The sequence below is a fragment of the Mustelus asterias genome, chromosome 12, assembly GCF_964213995.1.
Source record: "Mustelus asterias chromosome 12, sMusAst1.hap1.1, whole genome shotgun sequence".
Taxonomy (NCBI): domain Eukaryota; kingdom Metazoa; phylum Chordata; class Chondrichthyes; order Carcharhiniformes; family Triakidae; genus Mustelus; species Mustelus asterias.
In genome coordinates, this window is record NC_135812.1 from 43,184,587 (window position 1) to 43,211,640 (window position 27,054).

General features: G+C 47.5%; 1 protein-coding gene across 1 annotated transcript in view; it reads right to left on the reverse strand.

Annotated features, from left to right (window-relative positions):
- Window positions 1-27,054, reverse strand: part of rasa4 (RAS p21 protein activator 4) — a 223,312-nt gene that overhangs the window by 39,442 nt on the left and 156,816 nt on the right. The window contains exons 9-10 of the mRNA XM_078225114.1: window positions 9,745-9,862; window positions 322-475 (exon numbers count right to left, since the gene is read on the reverse strand). Coding sequence (XP_078081240.1) covers window positions 322-475; window positions 9,745-9,862 — 272 coding nt within the window. The remainder of the gene's footprint in view (window positions 1-321; window positions 476-9,744; window positions 9,863-27,054) is intronic.

Genomic DNA, 27,054 nt, shown 5'->3' on the forward strand with positions numbered 1-27,054 from the left:
TCTACTAATGGAAACATCTTCCCCATGTCCACCCAATCCAGGCTTTTCAGTATTTTGTAAGTTTCAATGAGATTTCCCCAACTCCATCGAGTATAGACCCAGGGTACCAGAATATTGAAAGGGACAATGATTTCTTGTAAGCCATCTTGCCAGGTCTGACAAAACTTGTAGATGATATTGTATTGGCTGTATATGTAAGCAGTCATGCATAGTGAGCATTTTATTGTAGGACCTGAACCCATTTCGCTCTACCCTCTGGCCAGAGAGCTGGAACTCTTTAAGCTAATTGCTTTGTATATGTACACTGACTCAATTTCTTACTTGTTCTGTCCAGTTCCAATTTAATGACAACACCTAAGAACTCTTTTGCCAGCCCTTGGCCCAGGAATAGCTTAACCAGGTTGGTTGCGACCTCTTGCCGGTTTTCAGCAGTGGTGACCTCATCGATCAGTGCCAGCAGGTTCCACTTTCCACCCTAGAGGGGAACAGAATATCATCGTTACCAAGCACACCTTGTAGAGGAAGTGCAGAGATCCAACAGCTTGGTTAATGAGCGCAACAAATCATTTTTAAATACTTGCTCGTAGTTAGAATTGTGGGCGGGGGCAGTGGGGAAGGTCAATATGTTGAGATATAATAGGGAATGGGTGACTAGTTAGGGGTGAATGCTGTGGATTATGGAATTGGATTGATGGGCGAGATGTGTTCAATTTGGCTCTTTGAGGTACAGGATGGCATGGGTGGTGGTACAGTGGGTAGCACTGCTGCCTCACAGCGCCAGGGATCCAGGTTCAATTCTGGCCTCAGGCCACTGTCTGTGTGGAGTTTGCACATTCTCCCCGTGTCTGCGTGGGTTTCCTCCGGGTGCTGTGGTTTCCTCCCACAGTCCAAAGATGTGCAGGTTAGGTTGATTGGCCATGCTAAATTGACCCTAGTGTCAGGGAGATTAGCAGGGTAAATATGAGGGGTTACGGGAATTGGGCTTGGGTCGGATTGTAGTTGGTGCGGACTCGATGGGCTGAATGGCTCTGTAGGGATTCTAGGGATTCTTTCATTCCTTCCTGGGATGTGATTGTTGCATTTGTTGTCCATCCCTAATTGCCCTTGTGAAGGTGCTAGTGAGCTGCCCTCTTGAACCATGTAATAACTTCAAAGGCGACTCGTGGCTTCACATTATAAAGGGTTTATTACCAACAATATTTATATATGTACAAACAAGAGTCTGACAGAACTGCAGCACATGCTACTCTCTCCTCCCTGGCTCCAGCTGAGGTTCCTCCCCAAACCAGGATACACACCTTTGCACCGATTGTCTTGGCTTCCCACGTTGACTTGCCATAGGAACTGGCCCGATCACATGGCTCTCAGGAATGGCCCTCTTAAAGGGGCCACGCTACCAAAAACTGCTGTAGTCCATGTGGTGTTAGGGTGGGGGTTCCAGGATTTTGACCGAGCGACAGTGGAGGAACAGCGATATATTTCCAAGTCAGGATGGTGTGTGGTTTGGAGGACAAATTACAGTGATGGTGTTTTCATGTACCTGCCACCCTTATCCTCCAAGGTGGTAGAGGGCACGGGTTTGGAAGATGCTGTTGTAGGCGCCTTGGCAAGCTGCAATGCATCTTGTAGATGGTTCAATTTTCCCAATTTTGGCACTAGCCCCCAGATGTTAGTAAGGAGGACTTTGCAGGGTCGACAGGGCTGTGTTTGCCATTGTCGTTTCCGGTGTCTAGGTCAATGCTGAGCGGTTCATCCAGTTCCATTCCTTTTAGACTTTGTAGCAGTTTGATGCCACTTGAGTGACTTGCATCCCCCCATCCCCTACCATTTCAGTGGGGCAGTTAAATGTTAACCACATTGCTGTGGCTCTGGAGTCACATGTAGGCCAGACCGGGTAGGGATGGCAGATTTCCTTCCCTTAACCAGATGGGTTTTTACAACAATTATTTTGTGGTTACCATTTCTGAGACTAGCTTTTAATTCCGGGATATTATTCATTGAATTTAAATTCCACCAGCTACCATGGTGGGATTTGAACATGGGTCTGGGATCTCTAAATTACTGGTCCAGTAACATTACCACTGTGCCATCATCTCCTCAAAGCCTCCCTCCGTCTTTAAGCCATTGAGTCTCAGAGGGCTGTTAACCGTTCAAACGTTGTTCCCCAGCAGCTCACTTACTCCAACAATAGTTGACTGGAGAATACTCCACAGAATCCCCACAGTGCAGAAGGAGGCCCTTTGGCCCATTGAATCTACTTGACTCTTCGAAAGAACATCTTACCGAGGTCCACCCATCACCCCCCTGCCCTATCACCATAACCCCATGCATTTCCTATGGCCAATCCACTTAACCTGCACATCTTGGGACACTGAGGGGCAATTCCCCATGTCTAAGGCATAATGCAAATTATAACTGCATATACACAAAGCATCCACGATTATTTTTATGGTATATTCTCTTCATTTTTTCCTCAATTCTCCCTTTGTACATTTTGTTCTTTTCCTCCTGTTCTTTGTCCACCTGGTCTAAGAGATGCGGCATCCCAATGTTTCCATCATCTTTTCCCTTTCTGCCCACAGGGATTCATTGTAATCCCTGTACTGACTCCCTTCTCGTTTCCTTCGTGTGTCCATTGTTAATCACCTGACAGTGTCATTCTGCACTAATCACAGCAATACTACTTCAATCTCTCATCAAGATCCTCTCAGCACCATTTTGAACTTAACTCAACAACGGTTTTCATTTTACTTTCACAAAGTTATGTCCACCCGAGTGAGCCAATGTACGTAATTCAATCTCGACACGTGGACAGTATCCTTAGAGCTCCCTGGCTCTGTTCTCACAGCTTGGGGTGTCATCTGTATCCCTTGAATAAATTACAGCTTCATTGCTCACTCCTGCTGCTTCCTGAATCCTGCGGAAAGGCTCTGGACTGAAGCATCAACTTCACACTGAAGCACCCCATGGAGACACAAATTCTGCTCATCAATGAACGAGACGCCAGGAGCCAGCAAGCTTTATAGAAGCTTCCCTTTTTCAGAGAATATATTACCATTTAGCAGGCAGGCAGCTTCCTCCAATTGTCTAGTGGGAAAAGAGACAGCAGCTCACTTACTCCAACAATAGTTGACTGGAGAATATTCCATAGAATCCCCACAGTGCAGAAGGAGGCCCTTTGGCCCACTGAATCTACATGACTCTTCAAAAGAGCATCTTCCCGAGGTCCACCCACCACCCCCCTGTCCTATCACCATAACCCCATGCATTTCCTATGGCCAATCCACTTAACCTCCACATCTTTTGGACTGTGGGAGGAAACCGGAGCATCCGGAGGAAACCCATGCAGACACGGGGAGAACGTACAGACTCCACATTGTCACCCAAGACTGGAATTGAACCGGGGTCCCTGGTGCTATGAGGCAGCTGTGCTAACTACTGTGCTGCCTTGCCACCCATCCATCGGGCAGTAATGTCATTGAGGGGCTCTTACAGATGGAAGCCCATTCAACTTGAAAAGCTTTCTGAATGATGGCCTTCGGTTACAGCCCATCAGGAATTCTCAAAATATGATGCACATTTTGGGCTAATATTGTGTGTCACACCACTGCATCATCAAAATAAAAATGCCTTTATTGAATGTTAAGCTGCAGCTGGGTGTTTGGACCTACATTAAAATATATTTGCAGTTTTGCATCATATCCCAGGCAGTACTTGGGAAAGACCATTCTTTGTAGGGGATGCAAAAAAGTTCTTAAATCCTAACAACAAGAGTTGTTGGACAATAGTCAACATGACATGATTGGTGGAGACCCTGGATGTGGCCTGGCTGCTCACTGTAATCACTTAACACTACATGGTGGGCGGAATGTTCCAGGTTTTGTCTCAAAGTGCTCTTTCAGGCAGGAAAAGCAGTGTGCAGTCCATCGACTGGGCTGCCAGTCTTTCCCATTGAATTTCTTAAACACTTGGAGAATAAATTCCAGAGGCAGGTCACAGAGCATGTCCCACCAACAACCTCAGCTTTCAAGAGACGTAAAAACTAAAAATGGATCCACCCCCCCCCCCCCCCCCCCCACTCCAATGGACAGGGGACCCATGAACACATCCCCTCCAACACCCACCCATGAACACGTCCCCATCAACCCCAAACCCCCCCCCCAGTGAAAGGTCCCCAGGCACTGCCTCCTGGCACAGTCCCAAGTTGTCCAGGTTACTGGTAGGGCATGACCCTCTCCCTGGAGGTGGCGGGGGTGTACTTACCTATGCACCCCCGTGAGGACCCTTCACCAGCTTCCTGGTTTAGAAAAGCTGTTCTAAACCCCGCCGAGGTGACATCACACCAGGTGGGCGGGGGGGGGGGGGGGGGGCGTGGAAATCCCAATGTGGGGGAATAATAGAGCAGGGAAGCCCAGTGCAAAAGTCGTTTTGGGTCTGCTGCTGGCTTTTCCGCCCTCACTGCCAATCCCACCTGCTGAAAACAGGGGTGGAAAATCCTGACCATTGTTTCCACTTGTATGCAATATTAGAATCCCAGCACAATGCCACAGGAAGATGGAATATAAGTCTACATATTCAACTGTATCTAAACACTCTCTAAAACCATAAGAGGATTGGCTTGGTATTGGATTGATGTGGTATAGGATCGGTGGGGTAGGGGATTGGCGTGGTACAGGATTGGCATGGCACTGGATTTTCATGGCACTGGATTTTCATGGCACTGGATTGGCATGGCACTGGATTGGCGTGGCACTCACTTCTGAATCATTGGACAAATGGATCCCGTGATGCTATTTGAAAAGTGGGAAGTGGTGCCAATGTACGCTCATCATTCCTACTCAATCAACATGGACAGAAAAAGGCCCTGTTAACTGGTGAGGGGTCTCATTTACTGTGTATCAAGCAGCTGCCACATGTATCTATTCAACAGTGATTCATTGCCTCTAAAATGCTTGGGGACCTCCTGCAGAGAAGATCAAATATTTTGGAAACACTTGTTCTTTTTTGTTTTAAGATAATGGGAGTAAGGTAGGGGTCAGTCAGATGGAGGGAGATGTTTCCTGAATAATGTTGAAGTACGTCCTTCACCCAGGACTATACTCAATAGTGCCTATCAACAGATCATTGGTTGTATTGCTGATGCTTTTCAAATGGTCCCAACTCATGTAAAACCCTGGAAACTGGCTGCTATTGCTGAGGCTTTGCTACCTATCATCTTCCCTTCTCCATCCATTGTCACCCTGTGACCCTCACTCAGAAACTTCTTCTGAACCTGACACATGGTAATACTGCCAGATAAAATACATTGGCACAATTAGTAATCTGTGGAACATCTACTCTCGGATTTAAAATAATTATTAGATGGGACTCAGTAACTGATTCAATCTCCAGGATAAATGGTGAGACCAAGTAACTTAATGTTGAAGGAGCTCTTTTTAAATGGATTAGGGGTCACACCCTGCACCTAAATCAAAACGCTAACTCCAGTAATCAGTAACAGGGAGTGTGGCGACCAGGGGATTTTCACAGTAACTTCTTCACAGTGTTAATGGAAGCTTACTTGTGACGCTAATAAATAAACTTTAAACAGGGCCAATATGATCTAAAACATGGTCTAAAACAGCAGGGATGTACTTCTGAGGCTGTATAAGGCTCTTGTCAGACCCCATTTGGGAGTGTTGTGAGCAGTTTTGGGCCCCATATCTAAGGAAGGATGTGCTGGCCTTGAAAAGGGTCCAGAGGAGATTCACAAGAATGATCCCTGGAATAAAGAGCTTGTCGTATGAGGAACGGTTGAGGACTCTGGGTCTGTTGGAGTTTAGAAGGATGAGGGGGGATCTTATTGAAACTTACAAGATATTGCGAGGCCTGGATAGAGTGGACATGGAGAGGATGTTTCCACTTGTAGGAAAAACTAGAACCAGAGGGCACAAACTCAGGCTAAAGGGGACGATCCTTTAAAACAGAGATGAGGAGAAATTTCTTTAGCCAGAGTGATGAATCTGTGGAACTCTTTGCCACAGAAGGCTGTGGAGGCCAGGTCATTGAGTGTCTTTAAGACAGTGATAGATTAATTGATTAATAAGGGAATCAGGGGTTATGAGGAAAAGGCAGGAGAATCGGGATGAGAACAAAATCAATCATGATTGAATGGTGGAGCAGACTCGATGGGCCGAGTGGCCTAATTGTGCTCCTATGTCTTATGATCCTACGCTTTTTTTTTCTCACCAAAATGTCTAGAATTCTGGAATCTCTCATCTCACCTCAGAGATACAGAACAGCAGGTGAAAGTGACACAATATCAGCTTTGTGGCAGCCATTGTGTGGCGATCTCGCCAACGCTTTTAGCATGTTCCCATGTTGACTCCCCTCCGTGGGGAGTCACCACTCTGCACTGCTACACTGAGAGTGGCCACACTCTCCTGTGGCCTACTAGTGAACACTAAGCCTGTCACCAGTTACCATTCATTTGCTTACTCTCGTCTTGACCATGACGCTACCAACCCCAAACCCCCTCACATTCCCCCCAAACACACTCCCCCTCACATCCCCCCAAACACACACCTCCTCACATCCCCCCCAAACAGAATCCCCCAAACACACACCTCCTCACATCCCCCCCAAACGCACATCCCATACGCCCCCCAAACACACTCCCCCTCACATTCCCCCAAACACACTCCCCCTCACATTCCCCCCAAACACACTCCCCCTCACATTCCCCCCAAACACACTCCCCCTCACATCCCCCCAAACACATTCCCCCCAAACACACACCTCCTCACATCCCCCCCAAACACACTCCCCCTCACATCCCCCCAAACACACTCCCCCTCACATCCCCCCCAAACACACACACGCTCACATCCCCCCCAAACACACACACGCTCACATCCCCCAAAACACACACCCTCTCACATCCCACCAAACACACACCCCTTCACATCCCCCCTCAAACACACACCTCCTCACATCACCCCCAAACACACTCCCCCTCACATTCCCCCCAAACACACTCCCCCTCACATCCCCCCAAACACACTCCCCCTCACATCCCCCCCAAACACACTCCCCCTCACATCCCCCCCAAACACACTCCCCCTCACATCCCCCCAAACACACTCCCCCCTCACTTCCCCCCAAAACACACACCCCCTCACATTCCCCCAAACACATTCCCCCCAAACACACACCTCCTCACATCCCCCCCAAACACACTCCCCCTCACATCCCCCCAAACATACTCCCCCCCACATCTCCACCAAACACACTCCCCCTCACATCCCCCCCAAAAACACACTCCCCCTCACATCCCCCCCAAACACACACACGCTCACATCCCCCTCAAACACACTCCCCCTCACATCCTCCCAGACGCACACCTCCTCACATCCCCCCCAAAACAAAGACCTCCTCACAACCCCCCCAAACACACACCTCCTCACATCCCACCCAAACACACACCTCCTCATATCCGCCCCAAACACACACCCCCTAATATACACACCCCCTCACATTCCCCCAAACACACACCCCCTTACATACCCCCCAAACACACACCCCTCACATCCCCCCAAACACACACCCCCTTATACACACACCCCCTCACATTCCCCCAAACACGCACCCCCTCACATCCCCCCAAACACACACCTCCTCACATCCCCCCCAAACACACTCCCCCTCACATCCTCCCCAAACACACTCCCCCTCACATCCCCCCAAACACACACCCCCTCACATCCCCCCCAAACCCACATCCCCTCATACTCCCCCAAACACATACCTCCTCACATCCCCCCCAAACACACTCCCCCTCACATCCCCCCAAACACACCCCGCTCGCCAGAAATAATTGCAAACTGTGCAATCCTTAAGATGGAAAAGAGGCCTCTTCCGCACTGAAGCTTATAAATCGTTATACAATTAGTCCTATTTGAAAATAATTGTCTTGTGGCATGTTACTGTAAATGTCAGATGTACCTCTGTCATTGTTGTGAAACAAGTTCAGCAACATTATTGACTATTTTGTGAACCATCTGGAATGTCTCAATGGATCCCCAGGGATTTGGGGGATCCCAGTTTGAGAACCACTGCAATTACCACATCCCGCGGGGTTTCGGGGTAAATCATAAGGTTCAGTTTCATTTAATGAATCACTGGCTATTTTCTTACTCGGGATCACTCGATCTAACAATCTGCTTAAGCCCAGTCTGAAAATTAAAGTCATCGATAGGCTCAACACTGAATGATCCTAATTTTAGACTGAGCTTCATTCAATTCAGAGGAAATGTACTAAAACCCAGGGTGGGATTTTCTGGTAGCGCTTGCCCCAAAACCGGAAAATCCCACTCAAGGTCAACGGACTTTTGCATGGTCAGCTCCTCGCCTGGCACGGTGGCACAGTGGTTAGCACTGCTGCCTCACCAAGTCAGAGACCTGGGTCCGATTCCCAGTTTGGGTCACTGTCTGTGTGGAGTTTGCATGTTCTCCCCGTGTCTGCGTGGGTTTCCTTCGGATGCTCAGGTTTCCTCCCAAAGATGTACGGGTTATGTTGATTGGCCATGATAAATTTCCCCATAGTGTCGGGGGGCTAGCGGAATAAATGCATGGGATTACGGGGATAGGACCTCGGTGGGATTGTGGTCAGTGCAGACTTGATGGGCCAAATGGCCTCCTTCTCCACTGTAGGATTCTATGATTTATGATCCCCGTGGCGGCTGGGACGGGAAAGTTCCCCCTCAGAGTCTGAGGCGACTACTGTTAAATTAATGGCAGGGGCTGGTGCTTTGAGATCAGAGAGAGATTTTGCTGAACTTGCCGAGAGAAGAGGGGCAAATCATTTAAAGGTTGGTGAAAGGAGAAGGTTTGATGGGCCAATTGGCCTCCATTCATTCTGCGCCTGTCAGCTTCTTGGAGCTGGTGCATGGTTGGTATCATAATCAGAAACTTCAATCTGGAAATATGCAGAGTGACAATAGGGAGCACCAGGCACTGAACATTCGCAGGATTCCTTCAATCTCCCACCGAATCCGCTGGATCTCTGCAAACCTGGAGAAATGGTGGAAACGCGGGAGCTATAGCCAACAACTGGGAGACCCCATTCTCCACCCTCAGAAATTCTAGCCTCTTTGATCTAAAAATTCCTGACTCCTGCTGGCACAATGAACAAGACACACACTTCCTGCATATTGATTTTCCTTGTCTAGTCATTCAGCTGGTGTGAAACAATCCCGATATCTCACCAGGGAAGTCACTGACATCTGAACTATTCGGAGATGGTGTGACGTGTATTTTGGGGGCCGCATGTCCACAATCTGAAGCTGTTGCAGAGCATTTGTGGAGTTAGGTTAATTTTCACACTGCTCGTGTGTGTGAGACCAGTAAGAAACCCACGGCCTCTTCATTCTTGAAGCCAAAAAATGAATGGCGTCACGGCAAATTGAAACGAGTCTGTGGATCTGAGCGGTGGAGCAGGACGGCGTTCCTGTAGTAGCGAGTCAGCTCAGGAAATGTGGGACACCGGTGCCCGTGTCTGTACATTCCTTCACAGTGGCTTGGTGACCCTAACTGGGATATTGGCAGGAAGGGGAGATACTGGACCAGTACATACTGGGCCGCTGGCCCCACACTTCCTTAGTAACTGGCCACCAGGCAGCATCAACAAGCAACTGGGGTGGGGGATGGGCGCACCCTGAAAGTATCATCGTCTGAGGAATGGTAAACGCCAATGAGGTTACTCACATTGTTGCTCGTTTTGACTGACTGGAGGAGTAACTCGGTGAGGGGCTGGTAGTAACCGGAGGGAAGAACACTCTCATCGCGTAGTCGTAGCTGCAGCCTCAGTGACCCGAGGTTTCCCCTGAAAGACAACCACATTTATCAGGCTGCACAATATGATACAAATCACTTTGCATGGACAAACAATACATCACTAGTACATTCGGTTGGTTGCCATGGCACTAATTCATGCTGAAGAGTTAAAGTGATTCACTTCATCTTAGTCCCTGGGGTTCTGTTGGATCAATATTTAATCTTTGCCAACTTTAAAAAAAATAATAATTGCACATGTAATATTCATATCAGGTCCCGATCCTATTCGCATAAAGCAGTTGCTCTTTTATGTTTCTCTGCAAAAAAAATTCAGCAGCATCATCATCTCCATACATAACAATTTAAAATATTACATTTCTGTTTCTTTCATGTCAACAAAACTGTATTTCTTGTCACTGCTCCCGTCATTTTGTGTGATGATGTCTTTCGTTATAATTCTCATTTAAAACAACGATCATTTATTTAAACCAATGACCGTGTAACTGCGATACTGCTACTGTACTCCTGAAAAATCACACAAGGCGGCCTCTGAAAGATTTGCACCTCAAAATCCCCCATTCTTGGATAACTTTTTTTTCCCCAGTAACTGAAGTTTCTAATGCCCCGAAACAAAATTTAAATGCAATGAACGCTTAAATAATAGATCCTGCACAATAACAATTACTTTCAGTGTCTGGTATGTCTCCTGGTCTTTCGAGCAAGGCCTCAGTTGCTGTGAAAAGCCTAGGCCTGGATTTGATACTTCCACTCAGAGCTGGATCACTGGGACTCTGACATTTACTGGGAATGGAGGGGAAGGGGTGGTTACTGTGAAAACTCAGAAATGTGGGTTCTGAGGAGGTCCAGCTGAATTGAAAAGGCTGGCTGTGATGTGGGGAAAGTTGTTAAAGTTTATTTATTAGTGTCAAAAGTAGGCTTACAATAACACTGCAATGAAGTTACTGTGAAAATCCCCTAGTCACCACACTCTGGCGCCTGTTCGGGTACACTAAGGGAGAATTTACATGGCCAATGCACCTAACCAGCATGTCTTTCGGACTGCGGGAGAAAACCAGAGCACCCGGAAGAAACCCACATAGACGCAGGGAGAACGTGCAGACTCCGCATAGACAGTGACCCAAGCTGGGAATCGTACCCGGGTCCCTGGCACTGTGAGGCAGCAGTGCTAACCATAGTGCCACCATGCTGCACTGGGAGGACACTTACACTGAGTACTTGCACTGGGAGGACACAATTGGAGAGCTGAGAAGGGGAAGATAGAGCTTGGTCACAGGTCAGGAAGAAGATCAGGGAGTCTGTTGGGGAGGGATGATGGGTAAGTGGGTCAGGGGATCGGAAAGTGGGTCTGGGGGATCGGAGAGTTGAGTAGAGGGGATTGATAAGGGGGTCAGTGGGGATTGGAGAGTGGGTCTAGGGGATCATAGAGTTGGTCCAAAGAGAAGATTGTGCATTGAAGTAGGTTGTGAGTCAGGAACAAAGTTGAGCTGGGATGTGGGGGTAGGGGGTGGGGATAGAGGCAGGGGTGGGTGAGTGTTCAGGGGTAGTGTTCCTATTGAAAACATGCTGTGTGGATCTATTTCCAGCACAGGGAAACCTGGCCCCGCAGCCATTAAATCTGAACAACTATAACATTTTCAGACAGCCTCATTAACAGTGGTAATTAATGATCTGCCTCTGGAGAACAGGTTAGTCAATCCCAACCCCCACCCACTCCAACCCTCTGCCATTAAAACTACAACTTCCACCCATCATGGGGTGTTACAATGATCCCAGTGTACTGAATAGTAGTTGCAAAGTCTCAGGGCCCGATTTTACCAAAACCTCACGCCTGTTTTCGGGCGTGAAATCGCGGTAAAGTTGGGTGTCGGGTCTATACCGCGATCTGCACCCGATTCCGAGCAGATCGCGGCTTTACCGACACCCAATCCGGGCACAGGTCCGGCCCGCGTCCGAATCGGGCGGCCCGATGATTTAAATGCATTAGCATGCATTTAAATCGACTTAATGAACCGCACACCCAATTCTACCACGAAATCCCACTTTACCGTCTTCTGGCCCGACCTGGATCCGCGCTTTTAACGACGTGGTAAATAAAAGTCTGAAGTCGTCGCTGCAGCTTCCGAAGAGCGGGCTCAGAGACTGCAACGGCTCTCTGACCCAGGTCAACCTCTGGTTTGGGGGGGGGGGGGGGGGGGGGCAGTGGGACGAGGGGGGGGGGGGGGACGACCCAGATCATCCTCTGGCCGGGGGAGGGTGGGGGGGGGGGGGGGGGGGGGGAGTCCGCTGCCAGTCTGTGGGCCAATCAGTGGGGAGGGAGGGGGCAGGGCGGTCCGCCGCCACTCTGCGGGCGATCCCTCCTCCCCACCGGAGGAACGAATCCCTCTTGCCGGAGTTGGCGTGCGGCCATGCCATCCCACAAAACCTTCAGGATTAAGCGATTCCTCGCTAAGAAGATGAAGCAGAACCGGCCGATTCCACAGTGGATCCGCATGAAAACCGGCTACAAGATCAGTACAAGTCCAAGAGGAGACACTGGAGAAGGACCAAGCTGGGCCTGTAAAGGGATTCACCATCACTGGTAACTACCAGCCACAGCCATCTCTCCCGCTCTCTTGCCCCTGCAGGGAAGAGTAATCTGTGGCTGGTAGTGTACCAGTGATGGTGTATCCCTTTACAGGCCCAGCTTGGTCCTTCTCCAGTGTCTCCTCTTGGACTTGTACTGATCTTGTAGCCGGTTTTCATGCGGATCCACTGTGGAATCGGCCGGTTCTGCTTCTTCTTCTTTGCGAGGAATCGCTTCATCCTGAAGGTTTTGTGGGATGGCATGGCCGCACGTCCACTCCGGCAGGAGGGATTCGTTCCTCCAGTGGGGAGGAGGGATCGCCCGCAGACTGGCAGCGGACCACCCCCCCCACAACCAGAGCAGAGGATGACCGTCAGAGAGCCGCTCTCTCCGCTTTCTGCTTTTTTCTTTGCACCCGGGTGCGCTCTGTCAGATTTTTTTCGAACTGCGCATGCGCAGTTCAGAGCTCCGATCAGTCCGCCAGCGCTAAGCCCCGCCCACAGCGTGAATCGGACCGGAGCCGGCAAAACGCGTATGGGCGCGCTGGAAAGAGGATTCCAGGCGCGGATGTATTTGATGCCTAGATTTAGCACTTAGACTCAAAATGGTAAAATCAGGCCCTCAGTATGTGCAGTGAAAACATCTAATAATCTCATCTGTGTTTCACCGATGGTTAAAAAAAGCTCCATGTCAATTGTTTATACCTGTGAAAGAGAAATTCTAATTACTAACAACTAAAAAGTAGAAAAAGATAAACAGACTGATAGAAATAAAGTCATATAAATAGTGACTTTCCTTATTCTAAGTTGATTTCTTTTTTGAAAGTATTTGATTTTTCATAGTAAAGAAACCACTTTGAGTTTAACTTTGGTAGGACTGCCATTGTTACCCTATTGACATTTCCCCTTGGTTTCTCTGCCCGTGTGGTCTCCTGCAGTCTAGAGAATATGTGTTGGAGTGGTTTGATCTATGCCACATTTCATGTGCGATGCAAAAGGTGGACAATAGCTGGCAGGTAGTAACTCTCCTTTTAATTTTCCTTTCCGCATTGCTTCATCCCAACCCACAACTTCTTCACGTTTTACACCACTTGGAAGAAACACTGAGGGTGGCAAGGGTGCAGAATGTACTCTGGATAGGGAAACTTCAATGTCCAGCCCCAAGAGTGGCTCAATAGCTGAAATAATTCTGAAGGACATATCTGCCAGTCTGGATGTGTGGCAGGTGGTTAGAGAACCAAGAATGGGGAAACCAAAAGAGAAAATGCTGGAAAATCTCAGCAGGTCTAGCAACATCTGTAAGGAGAGAAAAGAGCTGACGTTTCGTCCAGATGACAAAGGGATAAGATCAGGGAGCTTTGTCAAAAAGCTTTGACAAAGGGTCATCTGGACTCAAAACGTCAGCTCTTTTCTCTCCTTACAGATGCTGCCAGACCTGCCGAAATTTTCCAGCATTTTCTCTTTTGGTTTCAGATTCCAGCATCCGCAGTGATTTTCTTTTAATCAAAAATTTACTTGAGCTTATCCTGACCAATCTACAGCCTCTGGGGGGATGATAGCATATTAATAATGCCACCTAGACTGGTAATCTAGTGGCATTATTCTATCATTATGCTGGGGGGTACAGCCCACCTGGGGGAAGCAGCAGTGGCCGTGTCTCTGGAGCAGAGTCCAGCCCTGTAACTCAGAGGGCTAAGGAAAGGAGGAGGAAGACAGTATTAATCGGGGACTCAACAGTAAGGGGGTCGGACAGGCGTTTTTGCGGAGGCAGACGGGAGTCTCGGATGGTGGTCTGCCTCCCTGGTGCCGGGATCCGGGATGTCTCTGGTCGCGTCCCAGAAATCCTGAGGTGGGAGGGAGAGGAGCCAGAGGTCGTGGTACATATTGGTATCGCTGACATAGGTAGGAAGAGGGAAGGGGTCATGAAAAGAGAATATAGGGAGTTAGGTAGACAGTTGAGAAGGAGGAACGCAAAGGTAGTAATCTCGGGATTGCTGCCTGTGCCACAGGAAAGTGAGAGTAGGAATGGAGTGAGGTGGAGGATGAATGCGTGGCTGAGGGACTGGAGCGGGGGGCAGGGATTCAGGTTCCTGGATCATTGGGACCTCTTTAGGGGCAGGTGTGACCTGTACAAAAAAGACGGGTGGCACTTGAATCCCAGGGGGACCAATATCCTGGCAGGAAGGTTGGCTGAGGCTACTGGGGAGACTTTAAACTAGAAAGGTTGGGGGGAGGGAATCGAGATGAAGTGACTGAGAGCGAGGAGGGTAGCCCGCAAATAGAGAAGGATTGTAGACAGGGTAAGAGGGAGAATAGATGGGTGATGGAGAAGGGGAGAGCTCAGACCAAAGTGGACTATTTTAACGCCAGGAAAAGCGGTAGATGTGGTTTACATGGACTTCAGCAAGGCGTTCGATAAGGTCCCCCATGCAAGACTTCTTGAGAAAGTGAGAGGGCATGGGATCCAAGGGGCTGTTGCCTTGTGGATCCAGAACTGGCTTGCCTGCAGAAGACAGAGAGTGGTTGTAGATGGGTCTTTTTCTGAATGGAGGTTGGTCATCAGTGGAGTGCCCCAGGGATCTGTTCTGGGACCCTTGCTGTTTGTCATCTTCATAAATGACCTGGGTGAGGAAGTGGAGGGATGGGTTGGCAAGTTTGCCGACGACACGAAGGTTGGTGGTGTTGTGGATGGTTTGGAGGGATGTCAGAAGCTGCAGAGTGACATAGATAAGATGCAAGACTGGGCGGAGAAGTGGCAGATGGACTTCAACCCGGATAAATGTGTAGTGGTCCATTTTGGCAGGTCAAATGGAATGAAGGAGTATAATATCAGGGGTAAGACTCTTAGCACTGTAGAGGATCAGAAGGACCTTGGGGTCCGGGTCCATAGGACTCTTAAATCGGCCTCGCAGGTGGAGGAGGTGGTTAAGAAGGCGTATGGTGTGCTGGCCTTCATCAATCGAGGGATTGAGTTTAGGAGTCGGGGGATAATGATGCAGCTTTATAAGACCCTTGTCAGACCCCACCTGGAGTACTGTGCCCAGTTCTGGTCGCCTCATTACAGAAAGGATGTGGAAGCCATAGAAAGGGTGCAGAGGAGATTTACAAGGATGTTGCCTGGATTGGGTGGCATGCCTTATGAGGATAGGTTGAGGGAGCTCGGTCTTTTCTCCTTGGAGAGACGAAGGATGAGAGGTGACCTGATAGAGGTTTACAAGATGTTGAGAGGTATAGATTGGGTGGATTCTCGGAGGCTTTTTCCCAGGGCTGAAATGGTTGCTACGAGAGGACACAGGTTTAAGGTGCTGGGGAGTAGGTACAGAGGAGATGTCAGGGGTAAGTTTTTCACTCAGAGGGTGGTGGGTGAGTGGAATCGGCTGCCGTCAGTGGAGGCAAACTCTATAGGGTCTTTTAAGAGACTTCTGGATGAGTACATGGGACTTAATAGAATTGAGGGTTATAGGTAAGTCTATTTATAAGCCTAGGTAGGGACAAGACCGCCGCAACTTGTGGGCTGAAGGGCCTGTTTGTGCTGTAGTTTTGCTATGTTCTAATCCAGAGGCCCAGGTGAATGCTCTGGGGTCATGAGTTCAAATCCTGCCACGGCCGCTGGTGGAATTTAAATTCAATTAATTAATAAAATCTGGAATTATAAAGTTATTCTCAGTAATGGTGACCATGAAACTATCCACAATTGTCCTAAAAACCCATCTGGTTCACTAATGCCCTTAGTGAAGGAAATTTGCCATCCTTGTCTGGTCTGGCATACATGTAACTCCAGACACACAGCAATGTAGTTAGACTCAATGGCATTACCATCACTGAATCCCCCACCAACATCCTGGGGACTTACCATTTACCAGAAACATAAGTGGGCCACCCATAAATACTGTAGCTACAAGAGCAGGTCAGAGGCTGGGGATTCTTAACTCACCTTCTGACTACCCAAAGCCTAGCCACCATTTACAAGGCACAAGTCAGGAGTGTGATGGAGTAGTATCCACTTGTCTGGATGGTTACAGCTCCAACAACTCTCAAGAAACTCAACACCATCCCGGACCAAGCAGCTCGCTTGATTGGCACCCCCATTCACACACATTCACTCCCTCCCACACCGGTGGTAGTGTGCACCAGCTACAAGATGCACTGCAGCACCTCACCAAGACTTTTTTGATAGCAACTTCCAAACACACAACTTGTATCACCCAGAAAGACAAGGGCAGCGAATGCATTGGCAACATCACCACCTGTAAGTTCCCCTCCATGCCACACGCCATCTTAACTTGGAAATTAATCACCGTTCCTTCACTGTCACTGGGTCAAAATCCTGGAACTCCTTCCCTAACAGCACTGTGGGTGTACCTACACCTCAGGGATTGCAGCGGTTCAAGAAGTCAGCTCGCCACCACCTTCTCAAGGGCAACTAGATTTGGGCATAAATTGCTGGCATTGCCTGTGACGCCCACATCCCATGAATGAATAAAAACAAAATCAGATTTCTACAGATTTGATGTAAACACTTTGAGCTTTTCAATAATTGAACTCTTGTTACTCCATCTCCAGAACATGCTCAGTGTGAACCAATTTATCTTATCTCAGCGGGTTGTCTGAAAGTGCCACAAGATTCAGTGCAGAATATGATTTTTTTTTAGTTAATCCTCTTGCATGTAATCCTAACCCTTTTGTCACCCCTGACTTTCAGTGTTCTGTTGAACTTATTATCTGCCATTCACCATCTGTCAGTAAGACTTCACAATAAAATATACACTCTCTACTCACGACTGAAGTATGACTGAAGGACGTTGGGGCAAAGGGTGGCTGCCTGTCTCAATGATCCATTACCCCTGTGCTTGCCGACCTACATTGTCTCCACAATGACGTAAGATCATGGCTGAACTGATTGTGGTTTGAACTCAATTTTCCTGCCTATCCCCCACCAATAACCTTTGACTCCCTTGTCAATCAAAAATCTGTCTCACTCAGCCTTGAATATATCCATAAACCTGCCTCTCTAGGGAAAACCCAAGGCACAGTCTCTGGAAGGAGGGCAGTTCAATTGCTCCCAGGATTTTCTAGTGACACAGGGGATCCTAACTGAGGAATTGGTTTCGTTTAGCTGGTAGTTGGCTGTTTTGGCAAAACAGTTCAGGTCCATGAGCAATGGAGAGTGTTGCATGGTTGGTGGAAATATCCAATTCTGGTGAGCTGGGGGTATGCAGGAACATTCAAATGTATTCAGCCTTTGCCTCAATTGATCTGTTGAAGCAAGCAATTGAAAGGGCACTGATGGTGTAAAAGAGGCAATTACAGGAGGTTGGCCACGAGCCAAAAACTTATTAAACATTAACAAAAACAGATTGCCATTTTCCACATTGTAGTTCTTATTCAAAAGCAATCTATGATAATCAACTGGAAAATAGTAAATGGCCTCAATTGTAGCAAGTTGTGTGGTTTTTCTTTATGGCCTCACCAAAAACATGTCTTTCGTGTTCATAGTTCAATATGAAGTAATTCTTGAAGACGTTTATCAGTGATTATTTTGTTGCACGTTGTGTTCAGAAATGACAAACAACAGACTAACTATCAACAAGCCAAGAGTAGGAGTGCAGATGCCAATTCCTTTCTCCCCCCACCCCCATGAGTCTCCTAATATATCAATTCTGATATATTAGTTTAGTCTTGAAGAAATTTTATTTTTGAAAGGAACTGAAGCGCACTGTCAGAATAAGACCACTTCAGTTAACAGATTGTCACCACCCTTTGAGAATCTGTATAGCAGGCTTGCTTCGCAGAACAGTTGGATTGAAGCCGTTCTCCTGGCTCTGGCAATGAACGTACGGTCTTGATGGTCGGCGATTTAAACCCTTAAACCTATTTTGAAAAGATTGTCAGTTTGTTTTATTAATCTTGCATATATTTTACATCAAGTGATGAACATGGTACCCTAATTGCCTGAAGTTCAAGAAGCATGAAAATTCTATTGGACAGACACTGCTGCATAGATACAGGTTGTTATTGCGACAAAGCAAACTCCAGTGTGTTTCTTGCAATCTGAATACTTCTCCATTTTAGTATTTCTCATGTGATTTTGCATCCTAGGCAAGACCTCTCAATGGGCAAATATTAAACTGATTCCTCTATTTTGACAGCAGTCATTATTTGAGAGACTGCTGTCATGTTCTGGTCTTCTCAGAGATTGATTGAATGTTATTGCCGTCTTTCCACAGAAACTCATGGCAATTGAACTGGTAACAAGACACCGAGACCACCCCCCCATCCCCAACTTCACTGCCTGGTGCCAAACAAGAATTACATGTTTATAAGAACTTTAGTCTTCACAGAGTAGAACTAGGCATTTTTAGTTAAGAACAGTAGGGGGGAGGGGAGAATGATTTCTTCTTCTATGTTCCTTTGTTTCTACGAATAAAGAACGGAATGACCGGCATTTATTTAATGTCATTCAAGAGCTTAGGTCACTCCAAAGAGATTTACAGCCAATTACATCCTTTTTGAAAGGGTGGAAATGTGGCATAGTGGTTAGTACTGCTGCCCCACAGTGCAAGGGACCTGGGTTCGATTCCAGGCTTGGATGACTGTCTGTGTGGAGTTTGCACGTTCTCCCTGTGTCTGGTGGGTTTCCTCCGGGTGCTCCTGTTTCTTCCCACAATCCAAAGATGTGCAGGTTAGGTGGATTGGCCATGCTAAATTGCCCTTTAGTGTCAGGGGAATTAGCCGTGTAAATATGTGGGGTTACAGGGATAGGACCTGGGTGGGATTGTGGTCGGTGCAGACTCGATGGGTCGAATGGCCTCCTTCTGCACTGTAGGGATTCTATGACATTATTCCCTGTTACACATTTGTTAATTGGAAACTCTTGATTCCAACAGTGACTTCTTTTAATTGGCTGGAAAGCACTTTGGAGCATTCAGTTTTTTTGGGGGGCATTCAGTTTTTTATTTCAAAAATATACTTTATTCATAAAAAAAACTCTCAAATAAACCATTGCAAAACAACATATCCAAAAATTTCAAACAGTGCAAAAAAACCCATCATTTTTACAGTACTATACAATGCTTATTTACATGACATTACATTCATTACATTTCAGTACTTGAAACTATATACATTCATCAGAGTTTACTGTGTGCCGTTATTTGTCAGTTTAGCACACAGTTACGCAGGCCGAGGGTATTCTGCAGTTACCCGGCCCTCGGTCTGCCTCGGTTGAGACGCTTTACACGGTGGCCTTTCCCCATTGTGCCTTTGCGGCGGCTGCCCCAAGCTTGAGCGCGTCCCTGAGCACGTAGTCCTAGACCTTGGAATGTGCCAGTCTGCAACACTCGGTCGAGGACAATTCTTTCAACTGGAAGATCAGCAAGTTTCGGGCGGACCAAAGTGCGTCCTTCACCGAGTTGATGACCCTCCAGCAGCAGTTGATATTTGTCTCGCGTGCGTCCCTGGAAACAGCCCGTAGAACACAGAGTCCTGTGTCACCGAGCTGCTCGGGATGAACCTTGACAAATACCACTGCATCTCACTCCAGACCTTCTCTGCAAAGGCACATTCCACAAGGAGGTGTGCGACCGTCTCATCATCCCCGCAGCCGCTTTGAGGGCAGCGTGCATAAAGGATCTGACGGGGAATGCCCTTCTCACCACCAGCCAAGCCAGGTCTTGGTGCTTGTTTGCCAGTTCTGGTGATGAGGCATTCTGCCAGATGACACTGACAGTCTGCTCAGGGAACCATCCGACAGGATCCGCCATCTCCTTTTCTCTCAGGGCCTCGAGGACATTATGTATGCGAAAAGGCCAAGTTTTTTTTCATACTTTTCCAATTCAATCAAATCAAGTCCAATTCAGAGTCTCAATAAGTTGAGACATTCTCGATCAAGCTGACAAGACAGGGTATGCAACCCCTGTCTTGGGCCTGATCTACATGAGCCAAGCTGATTGGAGTAGGCGCAGGTCTTCCTCCTCCAAGGCTTGATCTCATTTGCATCTTAGCCAAAAGGCCGAGATGCCGCTTTAAAAAATTGCTTCATATGAAAATGAAGCTTAAATGTAACCTAATGACTTCAACCAAGTGCAGCATCCGCATAACCACACTTGATCTTAGCCAAAAGGGCGAAAAGGCCGAGTTTTTTAAAATACTTTTCCAATTCAATCAAATCAAGTCCAATTCAGAGTCTCAACAAGTTGAGACATTCCCGATCCAAGCTGACAAGACAGGGCCTTCACACCTGTCTTGGGCCTGATCTACATGAGCCAAGCTGATTGGAGTAGGTGCAGACTCACCTCCTCCAAGGCTTGATTTCATTTGCATCTTAGCCAAAAGGCCGAGATGCCGCTTTTAAAAATTGCTTCAAATGAAGCTTAAATGTAACCTAATGACCTCAACCAAGTGCAGCATGTCGATACTACACTTGGTCTTAGCCAAAAGGCCGAGGTTTTTTTAATACTTTTCCAATTCCTGTCTTGGGCCTGATCTACATGAGCCAAGCTGATTGGAGTAGGCGGAGGTTTCCTCCTCCAAGGCTTGATCTCATTTGCATCTTAGCCAAAAGGCCGAGATGCCGCTTTAAAAAATTGCTTCATATGAAAATGAAGCTTAAATGTAACCTAATGACTTCAACCAAGTGCAGCATCAGCAGACCACACTTTTTTAAAATACTTTTCCAATTCAATCAAATCAAGTCCAATTCAGTCTCAACAAGTTGAGACATTTCCGATCCAGGCTGGCAAGACAGGGTATGCGACCCTTTACCCTGTCCTGGGCCTGATCTACATGAGCCAAGCTGATTGGAGTAGGCAGACATCTCCGACCCCAAGGCTTGATCTCATTTGCATCTTGCCAAAAGATTTTAAAAAGGCTTGATCTCATTTGCATCTTAGCCAAAAGGCCGAGTTGTTGTGAAAGAAGCTATATATATATGGACAATACAATGGACTCAATGTTAATTGGAGACACAACACACAGTAAGTACCTCTTTAAGGTAACATTCTCCTGTAACATGTCCAGAATTTTGACAAGTGCTTCTGCTGCAGATATGGTACGTGGTCCACTTTTCACATATGTTTCATATGAAGCAATTTTTAAAAGCGGCATCTCGGCCTTTTGGCTAAGATGCAAATGAGCTCAAGTCTTGGAGGAGGATCCTCCCCCTTCTCCAATCAGCTGGACTCATGTAGATCAGGCCCAGGACAGGGTGGTTTTGGTCTCCCGTCCTGTCTTGTCAGCCTGGATCTGAAATGTCTCAACTTGTTGAGACTCTGAATTGGATTTGATTTGATTGAATTGGAAAAGTATTTTTTAAAAAAAAATTTAGCTTATCTCGGCCTTTTGGCTAAGATGCAAATGAGCCCAAGTCTTGGAGGAGGAACCTCCCCCTTCTCCAATCAGCTTGGCTCATGTAGATCAGGCCCAGGACAGGGTGGTTTGGTCGCTTGCCCTGTCTTGTCAGCCTGGATCGGAAATGTCTCAACTTGTTGAGACTCTGAATTGGATTTGATTTGATTGAATTGGAAAAGTATAAATTAAATTTTTTTTTTAGCTGATTTACGCTTCTCGGCCTTTTGGCTAAGATCAAGTGTAGTATGGTCGGCAGCCCATGGTCGGCCACACTTGGTCGAGGTAATTGGGTTACACTGAAGCTTCATATGTTTCATATGAAGCAATTTTTAAAAGCGGCATCTCGGCCTTTTGGCGAAGATGCAAATGAGCTCAAGTCTTGGAGGAGGAACCTCCCCCTTCTCCAATCAGCTTGGCTCATGTAGATCAGGCCCAGGACAGGGTGGTTTGGTTGCTCGCCCTGTCTTGTCAGCCTGGATCTGAAATGTCTCAACTTGTTGAGACTCTGAATTGGATTTGATTTGATTGAATTGGAAAAGTATTAAAAAAAAATTTAGCCGATTTACTTTTCCACAACTAGGGCAGACAAAAAGCAGTCAGCGGCCCTCCCCATTCTTCAATCACTGGCTGCAATGATAAACTAAATGACCACTCACAGCATCAGTTGCTCTGTTAATGTACAGTTGAACCAATCCCTGTGCTACTCACTGTTTGGTTAAAGTGAGTTCTGTGCTTTCTCAAGCAGACCAGCGGGGGGGGGGGGATACACACACACTTTCACTTGTGGAGGGGAGGAATAGAGGAGACAACACAGGGAGTTATTGCAGTGAAAGAGTGATAGCGAGAGTTAAATGGGTGCTGCACTAACCAGACAGTGATCTCACTTTTTAACCTGAGCTCCAAGTTCATTCAGGAGCTGGGCACCCACAGGACATTATCTCAGGTTTGCTTTTAGAGAGCCATTTTAACAATTTTGTCTCTACAACACTTGTAGGTTACGGGTCTCTTGCACTGTTGCAGTAACTGCAGGGTGAAGGAGAGTGATTATTCATAAGGACTGCACGGTGGCACAGTGGTTAGCACTGCTGCCTGACAGCGCCAGGGACCCGGGTTTAATTCCCGGCTTGGGTCACTGTCTGTGTGGAGTTTGCACGTTCTCCCCGTGTCTGCGTGGGTTTCCTCCCACAGTCCAAAGATGTGCGGGTTAGGCGAATTGACCATGCTAAATTGCCTCTTAGTGTCGGGGGACTAGCTAAGGTAAATGCATGAGGTTATGGGGATAGGGCCTGGGTGGCATTGTGGTCAGTGCGGACTCGATGGGCCGAATGGCCTCCTTCTGCACTGTAGGATTCTAAGACAGACTTGTTTGAAAGTGTGACAATTTGGGTCTCATTATTGATGACCATAAAAAAGGTCAAGTACTGGCCATCAAAATGCTCTGCAGCCTCCTTAATCTTGCCCCTCTGCGCGTTGTTGAACATAAAAGCCACCGAACGTTGTTCCGTGAGCAAGGTGAACCGTCGGCCAGCTAGGTAGTGGCGCCAGTGTCGCACTGCTTCGATGATGGCCTGAGCCTCCTTCTCGACAGAGGAGTGTCGAATTTCCGAGCCTTGGAGGGTTCGTGAGAAGAAGGCTACGGGTCTGCCCGCCTGGTTAAGAGTGGCGGCCAGGGCAAAGTCAGACGCATCACTCTCCACCTGGAAGGGGATCGACTCGTCCACAGTGTGCATCGTGACCTTCATGATGTCCGCTTTGATGCGGTTGAAGGCCAAGCGGCCTCTCCCGACAGGGGAAAAAGGGTGGATTTGATAAGCGGACGGGCCTTATCCGCGTAATTAGGGACCCATTGGGCGTACGAATGCCAGGTTAAACACAGGCCGAACGCCAGGTTAAACACAGGCCGAACGCCAGGTTAAACACAGGCCGAACGCCAGGTTAAACACAGGCCAAACGCCAGGTTAAACACAGGCCAAACGCCAGGTTAAACACAGGCCAAACGCCAGGTTAAACACAGGCCAAACGCCAGGTTAAACACAGGCCAAACGCCAGGTTAAACACAGGCCAAACGCCAGGTTAAACACAGGCCAAACGCCAGGTTAAACACAGGCCAAACGCCAGGTTAAACACAGGCCAAACGCCAGGTTAAACACAGGCCAAACGCCAGGTTAAACACAGGCCAAACGCCAGGTTAAACACAGGCCAAACGCCAGGTTAAACACAGGCCAAATTCCAGGTTAAACACAGGCCAAACGCCAGGTTAAACACAGGCCAAACGCCAGGTTAAACACAGGCCAAACGCCAGGTTAAACACAGGCCAAACGCCAGGTTAAACACAGGCCAAACGCCAGGTTAAACACAGGTCAAATGCCAGGTTAAACACAGGTCAAACGCCAGGTTAAACACAGGTCAAACGCCAGGTTAAACACAGGTCAAACGCCAGGTTAAACATCAGATGAAACCAGTGTTTCAGTTTAAGGCCTCATCTTGGCCATGTCAGAGCCTCTTTAACGCCTGAGGTTTACAAGGAAAACACCCCCCATCTAACTTTCGTTAGGGATCAGGTTAGAAACTCCCCCCTAGCCTAGACCCCAACTATTTTTGATTTTGGCATTATTTACACTTAAAGGGACAAATAATCTGAGAATCCCTACAATGCAAATGGAGGCCATTTGGCACATTGAGGCTGCACCGACTCTTTCTGACATTACCCAGGTTCTTTCCTCACCCTAATCCTGTAACCCCAAGTACCTACCCTGCTAATCCATCTAACATACACACCTTGGGACACTAAGGGCCAATTAAGCATGGCCAATCCACCTAACCTGCACATCTTTAGACTGTGGGAGAAAACCGGAGCACCAGAAGAATCCCACGCCGACACAGGGAGAATGTGCAAACTCCACACAGTCACCCAAGGCCAGAATTGAACCCAGGTCCTTGGTTCTGCGAGGCAGCAGTTGTAACCACTGTGCCACCATGCCACCCATAGAGTTAACATAAGGTGTTTCACTCCAGGTGTGATTCTATTGACCTACTAGGAAGCTTTTATCAAAACAGACTTTATTTAACAATACAGTTTAACTAAAACTAAAAGGAATTAGCATAGCTTTAACCAACTGAAGTACTTAAACATGGCAAGATATAATTCCTAACTGCTAGCTATCTCTATTAGTTCCAATTTCAGCAATATTCCCCATAGGCATAAACTCCTCAGTTAGCAAAACACAGGTTTATGTGAGTTGTTGTCCTCCAGCCTTTTAACAACTCTAGACTGAGATACAAAGAGACACCCGTCTTCTGACTCTCAGCCTCCAAAGAAAGACTTGTTTTCAAACAGCAAAGCTCCAGAGAATGAAAGAGGGAGAAAACAGCTCTTGCCATTTGCAGACCCCAGCAGACAACTGTCTGCTTGTCTCTCTGTAAGCCTAGATCTGCCCATTCACATTACTTTCTCTTGTCAATCAACCTAATTAAAGCCTACTCTGAAATCCCAGGAGAAAACACTAAAAATCACAAAACTGCATTAACTCATTAAAGCAAACACTCCAATAATTAGGACAAATTATTCTTCTGCATGCTCAGCATGTGGGCTGCTGGTTACAGACAAATGGGCATCGTTTAAACAGAGTTGAATCTTAACATCTCCTTCACAAGAAACATGACAAAAAAAATACACTTCTTAAAGGCACAGTATCATCACACTTTTCATTGGCTATCAATTCTCAACATTGATCAGAGTGTATGAACCAATCCAATCGCTCTTTTCTGGAAACAGGAGAGTTTGCATTTATAATCTCACATTTCATGATCTTAGGATGTCACAAAACTGTTTCAAAGCTGATGAAGTACTTTTGAATTTTAGTCATCACTGTGATGCAGGAAAACACATCAGTCAATGCGCACATCAAGATCCCACAATAAAAGCTTCTTTCTACATTCCATTGTCATGTAGGGTTCATTGGTTCTCTACACTGTACTATAGGTGAATGGCCATGGAAATGCCTTAGCTTGGCTATCATAGAATCCCTATAGTGCAGAAGGAGGCCATTCAGCCCATTGAGTCTGCGCCGACTACAATCCCACCTAGGCCCTATCCCCGTAACCTTACATATTTGCCCCGCTAACCTGTGCATCTCAGGACACTAAGGGGCAATTTAGCATGGCCAATCAACCTAACCCGCACATCTTTGGACTGTGGAAGGAAACTGGAGCACCCAGAGGAAACCCACGCAGACACGGGGAGAACGTGCAAACTCCACACAGACAGTGACCCAAGCTGGGAATCAAACCCGGGTCCCTGGAGCTGTGAGACAGCAGTGCTAACCACTGTGCCACCATGCCCCCCCCAATTGGAAGGGGGCTTTGGCCAGGGGTTAATGTTAAGGTGCTTTGGGAGGGTAACTTGGTTAGGGGTTAATGTGAGGAGGCTATGGGAGGGTGGCTTGGCCAAGGGTTTATGTTAAGCGGCTATGGGAGGGTAGCATGGTCAGGGGTTCATGTGAGTGGGCTATGCAAGGCTGGCTTGGCCAAGTGTTAAAATTAAGAGGCTATGCGAGGGTTGCTTGGTCAGGGGTTAATGTGAGGGGGCTATGGGAGGGTGGCTTGACCAAGTGTTATATTAAGGGGCTATGGGAGGGTGGCTTGGTCAGGGGTTAACCTGATGGGGCTACGCGAGGGTGGCTGTTAATGGGGTTAATGTGATGGAGCCATGTAGCTGGCGAAGATAATTGTGACTGCGTGCCTCTTCCTAATTTCTAATATATGTATAGATATAACTCAAAAAGACTTGTTTACATTTGATTACTGTGTTCGGACCTATTTCACACCAAGCTTCGACATGATGAGAATGTTTGGGTTTCTCTGATGCTCTTGGGAGATCACTAGAGAGCCCACGGCTCGAACACTTTGGGTAACCCTGATGTAGAGGGAATATTATTAATGGAGCAGCTTGGAGTCAGTTGTGTGTAAAACACTGAGCAACTCCCTGGGTTGAAATGATTGATCTCTATTTGCCACAACTGCGTCGCTTTGTGCTGGGTATGACTCCAGCCAGAGCTTTCCCTCCGATTTCCATTGACTTCAGCTTTACTGGAGCACTTTGGTGCTACACAGTCAAAGGCTGCCTCGATGCCACTCCTACCTCACCACCTGGAATTCAGATCTTGAGTCCATGCATGGACTCACACAGCAACAAGGTGTGGAACTGAGTGGTCTTTTGATTTGATCAGGGGTTTGCATCTTAACCACCTCACCCAATCGCGATGCGGGGACTGGGTAGGAGAAATGTCGTATTTCCGACTGCAGTTACTC